Source organism: Aquarana catesbeiana, linkage group LG13 (genome assembly GCF_042186555.1).
Source record: "Aquarana catesbeiana isolate 2022-GZ linkage group LG13, ASM4218655v1, whole genome shotgun sequence".
Classification (NCBI taxonomy): domain Eukaryota; kingdom Metazoa; phylum Chordata; class Amphibia; order Anura; family Ranidae; genus Aquarana; species Aquarana catesbeiana.
The window spans coordinates 191,267,387-191,281,127 of record NC_133336.1 but is presented as its reverse complement, the minus strand read 5'-3'; the positions used below and the strand labels follow the sequence as shown (position 1 = coordinate 191,281,127).

Here is a 13,741-nt window from a genome sequence, read left to right as displayed (position 1 = left end):
TATTTTAATTTGGGTGCGGGGTTCCCCTTAATATCCATACAAGACCCAAAGGGCCTGGTAATGGACTGGGGGGTACCCATGCCGTTTGTCTCACTGATTTTCATCCATATTGCCATGACCCGACATGACATTAAACCCGCAAGCAGTTTTAAATGAGATTTTTTCCTTTAAAAATGACATTTGGTGCAGGGACTGTTCTAAACATGGGAAACACGCGTCACTTTACAGGCATACTATAGACACCCCCCAGGTACGATATTTAAAGGAATATTTCACTTTTTTTTTTTTTACTTTAAGCATCATTAAAATCACTGCTCCCGAAAAAACGGCCGTTTTTAAAAGTTTTTTTTGCATTGATACATGTCCCCTGGGGTAGGACCCGGGTCCCCAAACCCTTTTTAGGACAATACCATGCAAATTAGCCTTTAAAATGAGCACTTTTGATTTCGAACGTTCGAGTCCCATAGACGTCAATGGGGTTCTAACGTTCGTGCGAACTTTCGGTCCGTTCGCGGGTTCTGGTGCGAACCGAACCGGGGGGTGTTCGGCTCATCCCTAGTAGGCAGTTACATTTTTCAAAAATACAATGTAAAATTGACAAGGGACCCCAACATAGTTGTATCTTTGATCTTAAAAACTACAGGATAATGGTGTTGTGGTAACTTGCCCAAAAAATAAAACAGCAAGCATAATAATATTATTCTTGATATCGCTAGAAAAAAAAAAGCCTTTTCAAATACGTTTGCCATAACTCCATCAGTATCACCAGCAAAGCAGCTTCATTATTATCCCATTAAAGAAGAAGAGAATTGTGCGCTGCATTTCGATATTTCATAATTTGCTGCGTCACGAATGTTAATTCTCCATTACGAACGCTAGTTTACAAGACCGACCGCTTCCGGCTCGTCCTTCCTTTCGAGCATGCCTGTCTGTATTTTGGACTTTTGTGTGACGGACTTGTGTACACACGATAGGAAAATCTGACAACAGACCGTTGTCCGCCGAAAATTTACTAGCCTGCCATCCAACATTTGTTGGCCAAAAGTTGGACAACAATTGTCTGAAGGAGGTCGGATTTTAGGCAAACAGTCTGTCATCACAATCCCCTGCCAAAAATCAGATCGTGTTTACGAGGCTTTACACTTGCAGACTGCTGGGGTTACAGATATCAGTGCATGGCTCATGTGGCCAAAGGTGAGACCATAGGAAACCTTGGTACTTCCATGTATGGTAGAAGCATGGGACACTCCTTTGCCTCTCTACAGAGATCAGTACGTAGCTCATGTGGCCAATGGTCAGATCACAGGAAAACCTGCTACTTCCATGTACTGGAGGAACATGGGACTCTCATCTGCCTTTCTACAGAGATCAGTGTTAGGCTCATGTGGCCAAAGGTGAGACCAGAGGAAAGCTTGGTACTTCCATGTATGGGAGAAGCATGGGACACTCCTTTGCCTCTCTAAAAAGATCAGTACGTGGATCACATAGCCAATGGTCAGACCAGTGAAAATATCAGTACTTCCATATACCAGCAGAGCACGGGACTCTACTTTGCCTTTCCACAGAGATCAGTGCATGGCTCATGTGGCCAAAGGTGAGACCAGAGGAAATCCCGGTACTACCACGTATGGCAGAAGCATGGGACACTCCTTTGCCACTCTACAGAGATCAGTGCAAGCTCATATTACTAATGGACAGACCACAGGAAATCCTGATACTTCCATATCCAGGAGGAGCATGGGACTCTCTCCTCTGTCTCCTTACAGAGATTAGTGCATGGCTCATGTGGCCAATGGTCAGACCAGAGAAAACCCTGGTTCTGTATACAGGAGGCTCATGGGGTTCTCCTCTGCCTCCCCACAAAGATCAGTGTGTGCTCATGTGGGGAGGCTCCTTAGTATTAACTTCCTCCTAATATATCTTAGATGCTAACATGTATTTTTGATGACATCTTTTTTTTATTTTTGCATGTCACTGATTCAGCTTTGAGAAACATTATTTTTTAAGAACTACACCGCCACTTCCTGTTTTTGTGCCATCTAATACATCGTCTGAAGTAGCTGTCACTTTTCAACTCTGCGCACTAAGGACATAGGTACGAATCATGGGGCCCCATAGAAACATTTCTGCAGCACTTTTGACACTTTAGTTCTTTTTTTTTAGGCACCAAAATATACATTGTAATTTCCCTCTAATTGGTCTTGTATGCAGAGCAGCATGTATGTTCGGTGTACTGACTACCCCTTTTTGGCTGTACCTTTTGTACAACATCCTGTTAAGTTGTAGTGAAGTGAACTTTTGATGTACATTGCTCATCTTTGTAACCTCACATATACGCTGCCACAGTCTCTTGACATCGGTGACCGGGTTGTGACTCCTTTACATGAACTAACGTGTTCCCGCTGCGCTGGTTGCATGTACAGGAAATGCCAACAGCCCTCAACTGCCATCTGCCAGTTTACTGTAATCTCTTGTACCTGCTACTTTGACGGGAACAGCAACAGAGAGCTGCCAACTGTTTCCATAGATAACCTTATATTTGCAAGGTTTATCCCTGTCAGTTTATTTCGTATATACTGTATGTCGAGTCCGCTGGTACTGCGGGCACGGTCACGCTGTACGCGGCGGGCGCGTGCGCCTGCTATCCCCGCCTTTTAAAGGGGACGTACAGGTACGCCCATTTGCCCACCCAAGTGGTTAAACTACATAGATCCTAAAATTAGCATGTGCTAGGAGATAAAGATTACACCCACTATAATAATCACTATTGTGCAATACAAAAAACAACAAAAAAAAAAATGCACAAAAAAATAAATAAAATTCGCACAAAAAAGTTGCAGAAAAAATTCCAAAAAGATGCTGTGAAAAAAATCTTTCATTAATGCCAGTGTTCTATGAGTGATAACTTAGTGCATATACATTCAAAATAATGTGATGATCACTATTGTGCAATGCCAAAAGCAAAAAAAACACACAGGGAAAAAAAAAATCACACAAAAAATTTCACAAAAATGCTGTGAATTTTTTTTGTATAAATATTAATACCAGTGTGCTTTCAGTGATAGTATAGTGCATATACACATCAAAGATGAAAAGTGCTGTAAAAAAATATGCAGGATGAAGTCCTTATTCATCTGTGACCATTTCCAAGTCCTTGCACTTTAATTAAATGATTCCAATCCACCGTGCATCTTTATGGGATTCCAGGAAAAAAACGTGCTCCACCAAAAATAATGCAAATGCTCACTCACCAGAGCCCAAAGGCCCACTGGACCACAAAAGCGTGTGTGATGATATTACTACAATCTCCCAGCATGGGGTTCCAAGTTTTCTCTTTTCCAGCTCACAGACGCTCCTTCTCAGCATCTTTTTGGAATTTTTTGTACGACTTTTTTGTGCAATTTTAAATTTTTTAATTTTTGTGTTGTTTTTGGTATTGCACAATAGTGATTATAGTGGGTGTAATCTTTATCACCTAGCACATGTTAGGATGTATGTAGTATAATTATCGCATACTTTGTATTTTGTTGTTTGGCAAAAATAATAATAAAAAAAAAAAAAAATATATATATATATATATATATATATATATATATATATATACTGTATTTATTGGCGTATAACACTCACTTTTTCACCATGGAAATCGGGTGCAAATAGCGTGTGCGTGTTATACGCCAATACTTCAATTTTAGCTGCCTCGGAGGGGACAGGGAGGGGAGCGGGACGAGCACCATCAGATTACATACAGTGAGAATCTCCTGTTTACTTGGCGGCCTCTGTAATAGGAAGTCCCATCTCCTGGGCTGCCATTGGACCAGTGTTCTGTCTATCATAGGAGATTCTCACTGTATGTAATCTGTCGGCGCTCATCCCACCCCCCTCCCTGTCCCCTCTAGGCTGTAGATGGGCATCGATCAGGCAGCACTGATGGCAATGGTGAGGCTGCTGCATTGAAGGCATTGATGAAGCTGCTGCATTGATGGCAATGGTGAGGCTGCTGAATTGATGGCAATGGTGAGGCTGCAGATGGGCATTGATCAGGCTGCATTGATGGCACTGGTGAGGCTCCAGATTTTGTAAGTTTGCCCACTTACAAAGAGATGAAGGGTCTATAATTTTATCATAGGTGTATTTTAAATGATAGAGACAGAATATCAACCCAAAAAACACATGATACAAATATTATAAATTGAGTTGCAGTTCAATGAGTAAAATAAGTATTTGCTCTTCAAGCAAAACATGACTTAGCACTTGGTGGAGAAGCCCTTGTTGGCAAGCACAGAGGTAAGACATTTCTTGTAGTTGGTTACCAGGTTTGCACACATCTCAGGAGGGATTTTGGTCCACTCTTCTTTACATATCTTCTCTAAATCCTTAAGGTTTCTTGGCTGTTGCTTGGCAACTCGAAGTTTCAGCTCCCTCCATAAATTTTCTATAGGATTAGGGTCTGGAGACTGGCTGGGCCACTCCAGGACCTTAATGTATTCCTTATAGAACCATACCTTTGTTGCCTTAGCGGTATGTTTTGGGTCATTGTCATGCTGGAAGGCCCATCCACAACCCATCTTCAGTGTTCTGGCTGAAGGAAGAAAGTTCTCATCCAAGATTTTACAATACATGGCCCCATCCATTGGCCCCTCAATGCGGCAAAGTAGGCCTGTACCTTTAGCAGGGAAACAGCCCCAAAGCATCATGTTTCCACCTCCGTGCTTGACTGTAGGGATGTGATCTTAGGGTCATACTCAGCATTTCTCTTCCTCCAAACACGGCGAGTCGAGTTAATGCCAAAGAGCTCAATTTTGGTCTCATCTGACCACAGAACTTTCTCCCAATCCTTCTCTGAATCATTTAGAAGTTTATTGGCAAACTTTAGACAGACCTGTACATGTGCCTTCTTAAGGAGAGGGACCTTGTGAGCGCTGCAGGATTTCAATTCATGGTGGCGTATTGTGTTACCAATGGTTTGTTTGGTGACTGTGGTTCCCAACTGCCTTGAGATCATTCACAAGCCCCTCTTGCATAGTTCTGGGCTCATCCCTCACTTTTCTCCTGATCATCCTTACCCCTTGATTCAAAATCTTGCATGGAGCTCCAAACCGAGGGCGATTGATGGTTATCTTGTATTTCTTCCATTTGTGAATAATCGCTCCAACAGTAGTTCTAACCAAGCTTCTTGCTGATGGTCTTGTAGTCCATTCCTTGTGCAGGTCTACAATCTTGTCCCTGACGTACTTTGACAGCTCTTTGGTTTTGACCATGATGGTGAAGTTTCAATAGAAGAAAGAGATTCTGTGGACAGGTGTCTTTTATACACATAACAAGTTGTTGTTAGGAGAACCTTCTTAAATTGACAGGACTAATCTGTGTACCACATGAGCACATACTGTAGCCAGTATGTGGGATCCAGAATTATTGTTGGTTTGTAGGGGATCAAATACTTATTTTACTCAATGGACTGCAACTTAATTTATAACATTTGTATCATGTGTTTTTTCTGGATTTTTGGTTGATATTCTGTTTCTATCGTTTAAAATACACCTATGATAAAAAAATTATAGACCCTTCATTTCTTTGTAAATGGGAAAACTTACAAAATTTGCAGGGAATCAAATAATTTTCCCCACTGTGTATGTGTGTGTTTATATATATAGATATATATATATATATCTATATATCATATATATAGATATATATATATAGAGAGAGAGACATGGATATGTATGGATTTATACTGCCAAATATTGCATATTAAATTTCTAAGATGGCAAAAAGAGACAGATTTAGAGCAAAGTCTGTAGGCAGGGGAAACACACCCTGCTACGCCCCCATAGACACGGTAAATGAAAAATAAGTGCACAAAAAAATACCTGGTTTGACCCATAATTATCCATAATAACAATATCCATTCATTTCGGGGTTGTATAAAATCGTTTAGAACAAGCTAACACTTTTAATAGTGGTCGGGTGCATTTATATATTTAAAAAAAAAAAAAAACGCTGAGCTTCAAACTGTGAAACCACATCTACATTCATTCTATGCGAGCAGGGGCAACGTTGAATGTTATTAGACTATTTTCTGTCCAGGTCAAACGTTATTCATTCTTAAAAAATAGAGTGGATTCAGGAAAATACCAAATTTCGACTACTGGAAGGAGCTGATGATCATAGGGAATACAAATTTTTCTTTATAAATACACCCAAAAAAAAAGACTAAAAATGGCTTTTGATTTTTACATTAATATGTTTAAGACAGACCTAAGGTTGTGATTGGGCTTTAAAGCTTACAGTATATGTGATTTTTAGTGATTGGGTGTACATATGCTTTAGCCGGTACTAGTGAACATGAGCTTCCTACTCAGAAGCAGTTGGGCTTTAAAGTCTACCTAAACCCAAAACCAAAAATGTATTTGTAACCACTTCCATATCGGGCCAATTCTGGCACCCCTCTCCTACATGTAAAAAAAAAATAATTTATTTGCTAGAAAATGACTCAGAACCCACACACATTATATATATATATATATATATATATATATATATATATATATATATATATATATATATATATATATATATATATATATATATGTATGTTTTGGAAGAGACCATAGAGAATAAAATCGTGATCGTTGCAATTTTTTTTTGTCACACTGTACTTGCGCAGGAATTTTTCAAACGCGATTTTTTTTTTTTTAAATGAATTAAAATTAATTTAAAAAAAAAACAAAGCCTTAAAGTTAGCCCAATTTGTTTGTATGATGTGAAAGAAATTGTTGCACTGAGTAAATAGATACCTAACATGTCACGCTTTAACATTGTGCACACTTGTGGAACTTCAGTACTTAAAAAAATCTCCATGGGCGTAGCTTTAATTTTTTTTTACAGGTTACATATTTAGAGTTACAGGGGAGGTCTAGAAATAGAATTGTTGCTCTCGCTCTAACGTTTCCAGCGATACCTCACATGTGTGGTTTGAACGCTGTTTAGATATGTGAGGGCGCGACCTACGTATGCATTCGCTTCAGCTATGGAAAGTATATTATATTGTTTGTTTTTTGTTCTTTCCTTTTTTTTTCTTTTTTTTTTTACACTTCCACAAATGTTTTTTTTTTTAAACACTTTTATTCCTATTACAAGGAATGCAAACATCCCATGTATAGGAATAGGCCATGACAGGTCCTCTTTACAGAGAGATCTGGGGTCTATAAGTCCCCATATCTCTCCTCTACATTGGAAAGCCTGAGATAAAATAAAAAATAAAACGATCTCAGGCTTGCCAGCAAAAAAAAAAAAAAATGGCAGTGTTTACATCTGCCAACACAGGAAGTGACGTCGCTTCTGGCCTCTGAGAGTCATAGAGATGGCCGGGTACCATCTGGTCCGCGGTCAGTTCTATGGTAAACCGCCACCAGTTTCATTCCCCGGCTCGCCAATCGCACAGGCGAGAAGCACCGGAGGCCAGCTGGAGGGTGGAGGGGGGACGAAGACATCTCCTCTCACCGCCTGTAAAACCAATCAAGTGGCTAAACAGCCACCATGATTGCTTTTACTTTGCAGGGAATCGCCTGCTGAAAAAAGGATATCTGGATGATGCCTGGAGCTGCCCCCATCATTCAGATATCTCCACTCAGTCCAGGACTTCATATGATGTCCTATGGGCAGGAAGTGGTTAATTTATTATTATTATTATTGTTATTATTATGTAGAAGTTCTAGTAGTAGTAGTAGTAGTAGCCATACCTCCCAACTTTCTGAGATGGGAACGAGGGACACGTATTAGCAAAAGTATGTAGGCGTAGGACACACCCCCTGCCACGCCCCCTTAAAGGAGAATCGTACAGAAAAAATGATTGGTTAAACCCACCGGTGCTTTTTTTTTTTTTACCACTAGTATCCCTTTATATTGGCTTTTGAAATTTACAAATGCAGCAATGAAAGGTTCAGCACTGGGAAACACTTTTTGATAGATAAGTAGTGCATTTTATATACAACTATATAGATCAGACCAAAATGAGGGACAAATGAGAAGGAAAGAGGGACAGAGGGACTTTGTTCCAAATCAGGGACAGTCCCTCAAAATCAGGGACAGTTGGGAGCTGTGTAGTAGTAGTAGTAGTAGTTCTAGTAGTGGTTCTAGCAGTAGTAGTAGTGATTCTAGTAGTAGTAGTAGTAGTGGTGGTTCTAGTAGTAGTGATTCTAGTAGTAGTAGTAGTAGTAGTAGTAGTGGTTCTAGTAGTAGTAGTAGTGATTCTAGTGGTAGTAGCAGTAGTATTGGTAGTAGTAGTGATTCTAGTAGTACTGGTTCTAGTAGTAGTAGTAGTGATTCTAGTAGTACTGGTTCTAGTAGTAGTAGTGATTCTAGTGGTAGTAGTAGTAGTATTGGTAGTAGTAGTGATTCTAGTAGTACTGGTTCTAGTAGTAGTAGTAGTGATTCTAGTAGTAGTAGTAGTAGTTATTTCCTGTAGTAGTTCTTAGGATGAGGTGCATACTTTTTTCCCTTTTATTTTCACTTGTTATTCCTGCTATTAACACACTTGCTGTCCCTGGGTGCTCTCACTCCTCCACTGTATCTATGGAGGAAGCCATAGTTGCCACCCAGGCTGATCTGAGAACACATCATCTTTTGTTCATCTCTATTGTATAGGGGTTGATGAGATTCATGGTTTATAATGGAAAGAGAACATTGTTTTGCTGTCTGTTCAGCTCTCAGGAAGTGACAAGGACGCGGCATTTCTTGCCGGATCAAATGTTTTTTTCTGTACTTCCTGAAAATGTTCTTAGTCTGAAAGAAGAAAACAAATGCACCCACTACATCTAAGGACTAGTAAGCTGCAATAGATGCCATTTTTTTTTGGTTTTTAGGTATCTTTTAGGCTAGGTTTCCACTATTGCGACCTGAAAGTTGCACTTTTTTGCCGCGATTTTGATGCGACTTGAAAAAATGCCTGTGTATTCTTGAGGTCTACGGACCTCAAGTTGCATCAAAGTGGGAACAAAGTAGTGCAGGGACTACTTTGAAGTCGCTGCGACTTGTAGTCGCACAGATATGAACGTTACTCATTGGAAATCAAGGGGTACCACTTGTCATGGGACTTTGCAGTCCCAAGTCGCTTGACAAATCGCACTAGAGAAAACCGAGCCTTTTAAGGTCATCCTTTTTAGAGCAAGTTGTCTGCACAAAGTCTCTCACTCTTGGTGAAGAAATCTATACTTAAAGGCGGGCAGAGATTGTGACGGCAGCCCTGCGAGTACAAAGCTTTCATTTGTGGACCTGAAGGCAACGTCTACTTCCCTATTAGAGGATAAAAACTGTTTAGTAAAGTAAATGCTGCCTATGTTTGTTTGTTCCTGCAAAACCACAACTTATGTCACCTCTTCTCCGCCTATTTGAACCCTGCAAATGAAAACCCAATCTGCCGGAATTTTTTGCCATGATGCTGCACGTGTGTACAGCTCTGAGCGGCCGCATGATCTTGTTTTTATTGTAATGTAGCCAAATCCCAGACTTCTCCAGGCCTAATGGTGACCTCCAGAGTTAGGGACAGCTGACATCCTTCTATGTAGAGTGGGTTACAAGGCATGGTGGGTGTAATGCAAGGTAGATTAATGGGCGCCAGACACTTCTTGAATGCAAAGAGATTTATTGTATGAAAAAAGAATTAAAAAAACTGCGCTAAGATAAAAATAAATTAAAATTGGCTGGGAGAAATTGCTCCCAAGTATGCAATCCCTCGGGAGCTGCAATTCTCATCTATAACATCAATACAGAAAGAAAATTGGAAAAATTAGAATCGCGCTACCCATAAGATTCTGAACAAGAATCAAAACAGTATCATGAATATACCAAATAATTGTGAAGAATAATGTGTATAACGTGAATATGAAAAAAATTTGATAAAAATCAAAAATTGCAATATAAAAATATATCGTGCACATACAACTAAATCAAATAAAAAACAAAATTAATAAGTCCATAAGTGATCAGTTGATAAAAAATATAAACATCAGTGTTGGTAAAATATAAGTCCATAAATATGTGAAATATTGAAAAGTAGGTTGAATTTGAAAATCAAGATCTGGTGAACAAGCAAATGAAAATCACCAGTGCATTGTGAAATGAAGATCCATGAATTTGCGGACAAGCCGTCCTCAAAACGCTGTGAGTAGGAAGTTGTGTTAAATCCACCACCAGATCAGCAGAAATAAACTCTTACCAGAGTTCCATGATCCCCCATAACAGAGGATCAGGGAATGCATGCAAGGAATCACAGCTTGGCTCCAAGGAACAGCAAACACGGTCACAGGTACTGAGCAGCCCCTTCCCGGCCAATCAGACCATCACATGGATACCAAGGAGTAGCCATAGATATGGATATTCTTGCTGGCACTGGAATGGGAAATTCGGCCTCCTGCCATTCACTCACAGTCCAGCACGCGGCCCTTCTCAATCTCTGAGGCCACTCTGTCATAGATGTCAGCGTGGTATTCCACCCAGCCGTATCCCCTCACGATGTCCCTGTGGTCGTCCAACCCCCTTCTGTAGCTGACTCGTATCAGCACGTATTTGAAGGTGCCATCTGGGTCTATATCCACCAGCGGGACCTTCTCCGCTGGTGGAGAAGTATATCCCTGTATCTCCCCTTGTAGGAAGTATTCACCCATATTGGGCTTCTTCAGGAACCACTTGATATTCACATAGTATATTACCCAGAAATGCTGATATAGCAGAAAATGGATACAAAAGCTCGCTTGTCATAGTTAGAAATTATATCAAGAAGGTATTATTTTGATGGTAATTATGACTGGCTATAAAAAAAACACCCATCTCAAGGGCCAGTGGACAAGAGTAGCATGATAAAAGAAGAGATGTGATCAAAATCTTAGATGAAATACCACAGGTCAACCAATATGGGTCAATATCTGTTTATGCTGTATATATGACAACAGAATGCCCCATGGACAGCCAACCCTCCTTATTAGCGAAAGGAACAACTCAAGATTGAAGGTTAGGATTTCTGCTAAAACCTTCAAGGGGACCTAAAAATAAAAACAAAATTTAGTCTCGAGATGGGCTTTAACTCTTATGCTCCTTAACCTAACCATAACTCCAGACCTAATCCTTGATCAATCTCCAAACCCTAAATCTAACCATAACCCCCAGCTGTAACTCCTTCCTCCTTTCAAAAAATTGCAATAAAATAACCATTATGGAATATTGGTTTCCTAAAACCTATTAATCCCCATTTGTTCTTTACAGATTTTCCTCCTGTTCTCTTCAGTACTTTCAGGCCTCTTCCCCAGGACAAGGAAGACCCGGCAAGTCTTAGTAGCAGCGACACCACACTCAAGAATGTGGCAGAGCCAAAGTCTGAGGCCCCTAAAGACAAGGTACACTAATGACTCCCATGATGCAGAAGCCATAATAATGTTAAAATAATATTATAGCTATAATAATATTATAATTATATTATCTGCTTTTACCCATACTCCTCAATCCCAGCTGTTCGTAGCTTCTCATTGCAGCTGTTTACTAAGAAACCTTTACCAGTTTGTGCTTCGCAAGGAACCTAAAATCGAATGTACCAACCATAATCATACATACAGGCTAACTAATGCCAACTATAAATTGGAGGCAGTTAGTCTGTCAGTCTGCATTTGGTGAATGGTTATGGTGGAAACCAAAGTACTCTAAGCAAACACAAAAGGAACATACAAACTCCATGCAGATAGTGTACTTGGAGGCACTTGAACGCAGGAACCCAGTCGGGTTTCAATGACTGTTTCGAGCTGGGGTGATTATATACAGCATCTTTCATTGGGTAAGAGTCAATGGTTGTAAAACATGGTCACTACAGGAATTCGATCTACAGCAAAAAACACTCATAATATTACGGGTTAGAGGGCAACTTCACACAAATTAGATATGAGTTCTGACTTGTTGCAAGTAGGGTGAATAACAAGCTTTCTACTATCTCTCAATTGTGACCCCCCCATCCAAATTTTCAGTTCTTGTTGACTATGGCAGCCACTACAAAGCCAAAGATGGCATGAAACCTTTATTATGTCCTTGTGGAAGGGGCAGAAACACATTTCTTTGGAGAAATTTCACAATCTCAAAAAACATAAACCAAGCTTTGTCTTCCTAATGGATCCTCCACATTAGATACTTCTTGATGTGAATTTGAGAATGACTGGTATGTTCTATTCCTCGCTTAGGATAAACACGGGACCTCTAACAATACACCAATCATACACATGACACTAAAACCAGGAACGAAGCAGGATGAACACGGGGCCTCTAAGAATACACCAGCTAAAGACATAAAAGTAAAACCAGGGGTAAAGCTGAAGGAACAGACCTATCAGTGGTTTGAGAAGACTCAGAGGAAAAAGCTGGTCAACATGGGTCAGTTCCCGGAATGGTTCCATGGGTTCGTCACACGCAAGTAAGTAACTGTCTTGTAAAGTAACATAACTATAAATGGTCCACAAGTAGACACCACATCTTACATACATATGCTAGGATACAGAGTATCACTGGTAGGCAATTAAAAGTAAGTATTTTATGATATGGATTGGATATTTTCTGTAAAATTGGTGGAACCTTTAATGTCCTCTGCCAGTCTCTTTGTCTTGAAAAGTTAAATTGGGATAACAGGGGACAGATTGTCTGACCACACTGCTCAGCAACCACAAGATAGATCAGAATAGGGCCAATCGCTACATGTACACTGCTCACAAGGAGATGCATACTTTAGTGATGGCTAAATGACAGTGCTCATCCCTAGCGGTAGGCCCACTGTAGAGATGAGCACTATGAATAAACACAGTATGTTAAGGCTCATTCATAACAAGCCACTAGTAAAAGATCAGTCATTGTTGCAGGGCTGTGTGATCTATCTGCCGGCTGCTAGTAAATATTTACTGCACTGAAGATAGATTACGCAGCCCCTCAGTGCTGACTGATCTTTTACTTTTGTAAATGAACAGTCAGCACTGGCGGGGCTGTGTGATCTATCTGCCGGTGCAGTGGATATTTACAAGCAGCTGGCAGATATATCTCACAACTTTGCAGTGCTGACTTTTCATTCACAATAGTAAATGATCAGTCTAATGGTGGTGGTTAGGGCTGTGCTGTAAATCCCCCCAAAAAACACCCATGAATTGGGCTTCAGCTTGGGGAGGAGATACAGCACATCACAAGATAAAAAAGGCATTTTAAATGCACAAGGGGGTCACAAATCAGTCAGCACTAATGGGGCTATGTGATCTAGCTGCCGGTGAAGTGGATGTTTACAAGCACCTGGCAGATATAGCACACAGCTTTGCAGTGCTGGCTGTTCATTCCCAATAGTGAATTTCAGCCTGGTGGTTGTGCCAAGGGCTGTGCTCTAGCTCCCCTGAAAGGAACACCCATAAATTGGGCTTCAGCCTGGGTTGGAGATACAGGACATTACAAGCTGAAATAAAAATATAATTTAAATGCACAAGGAGTCACAGATCAGTCAGCACTAGCGGGGCAATGCAATCTATCAGCTGGTGCAGTGGATGTTTACTAGCAGCTAGCAGATATATCACACAGCTTTGCAGTGCTGACTCTTCATTCACAATAGTAAATGATGAGTCTGATGGCGGTGCCTAGGGCTGTGCTGTAGCTCCCCCCAAAAGAAAAGTCCATAAATGTGGCTTCAGCCTGGGGTGGAGCCACAGCACAAGCAAAAATTAAAAATGTAATTTAA

The 13,741-nt window shown here is 40.4% G+C and overlaps 1 protein-coding gene across 2 annotated transcripts in view; it reads left to right on the top strand.

Moving 5' to 3' along the window:
- The window catches only part of LOC141116959 (SH2 domain-containing protein 2A-like), a 47,326-nt gene that overhangs the window by 18,325 nt on the left and 15,260 nt on the right, over nucleotides 1–13,741 (top strand). The window contains exons 2-3 of one of the 2 annotated variants that reach the window (XM_073609484.1): nucleotides 11,260–11,390; nucleotides 12,219–12,448. In XM_073609484.1, coding sequence (XP_073465585.1) covers nucleotides 11,260–11,390; nucleotides 12,219–12,448 — 361 coding nt within the window. The remainder of the gene's footprint in view (nucleotides 1–11,259; nucleotides 11,391–12,218; nucleotides 12,449–13,741) is intronic. The other variant, XM_073609485.1, reaches the window with a different exon arrangement.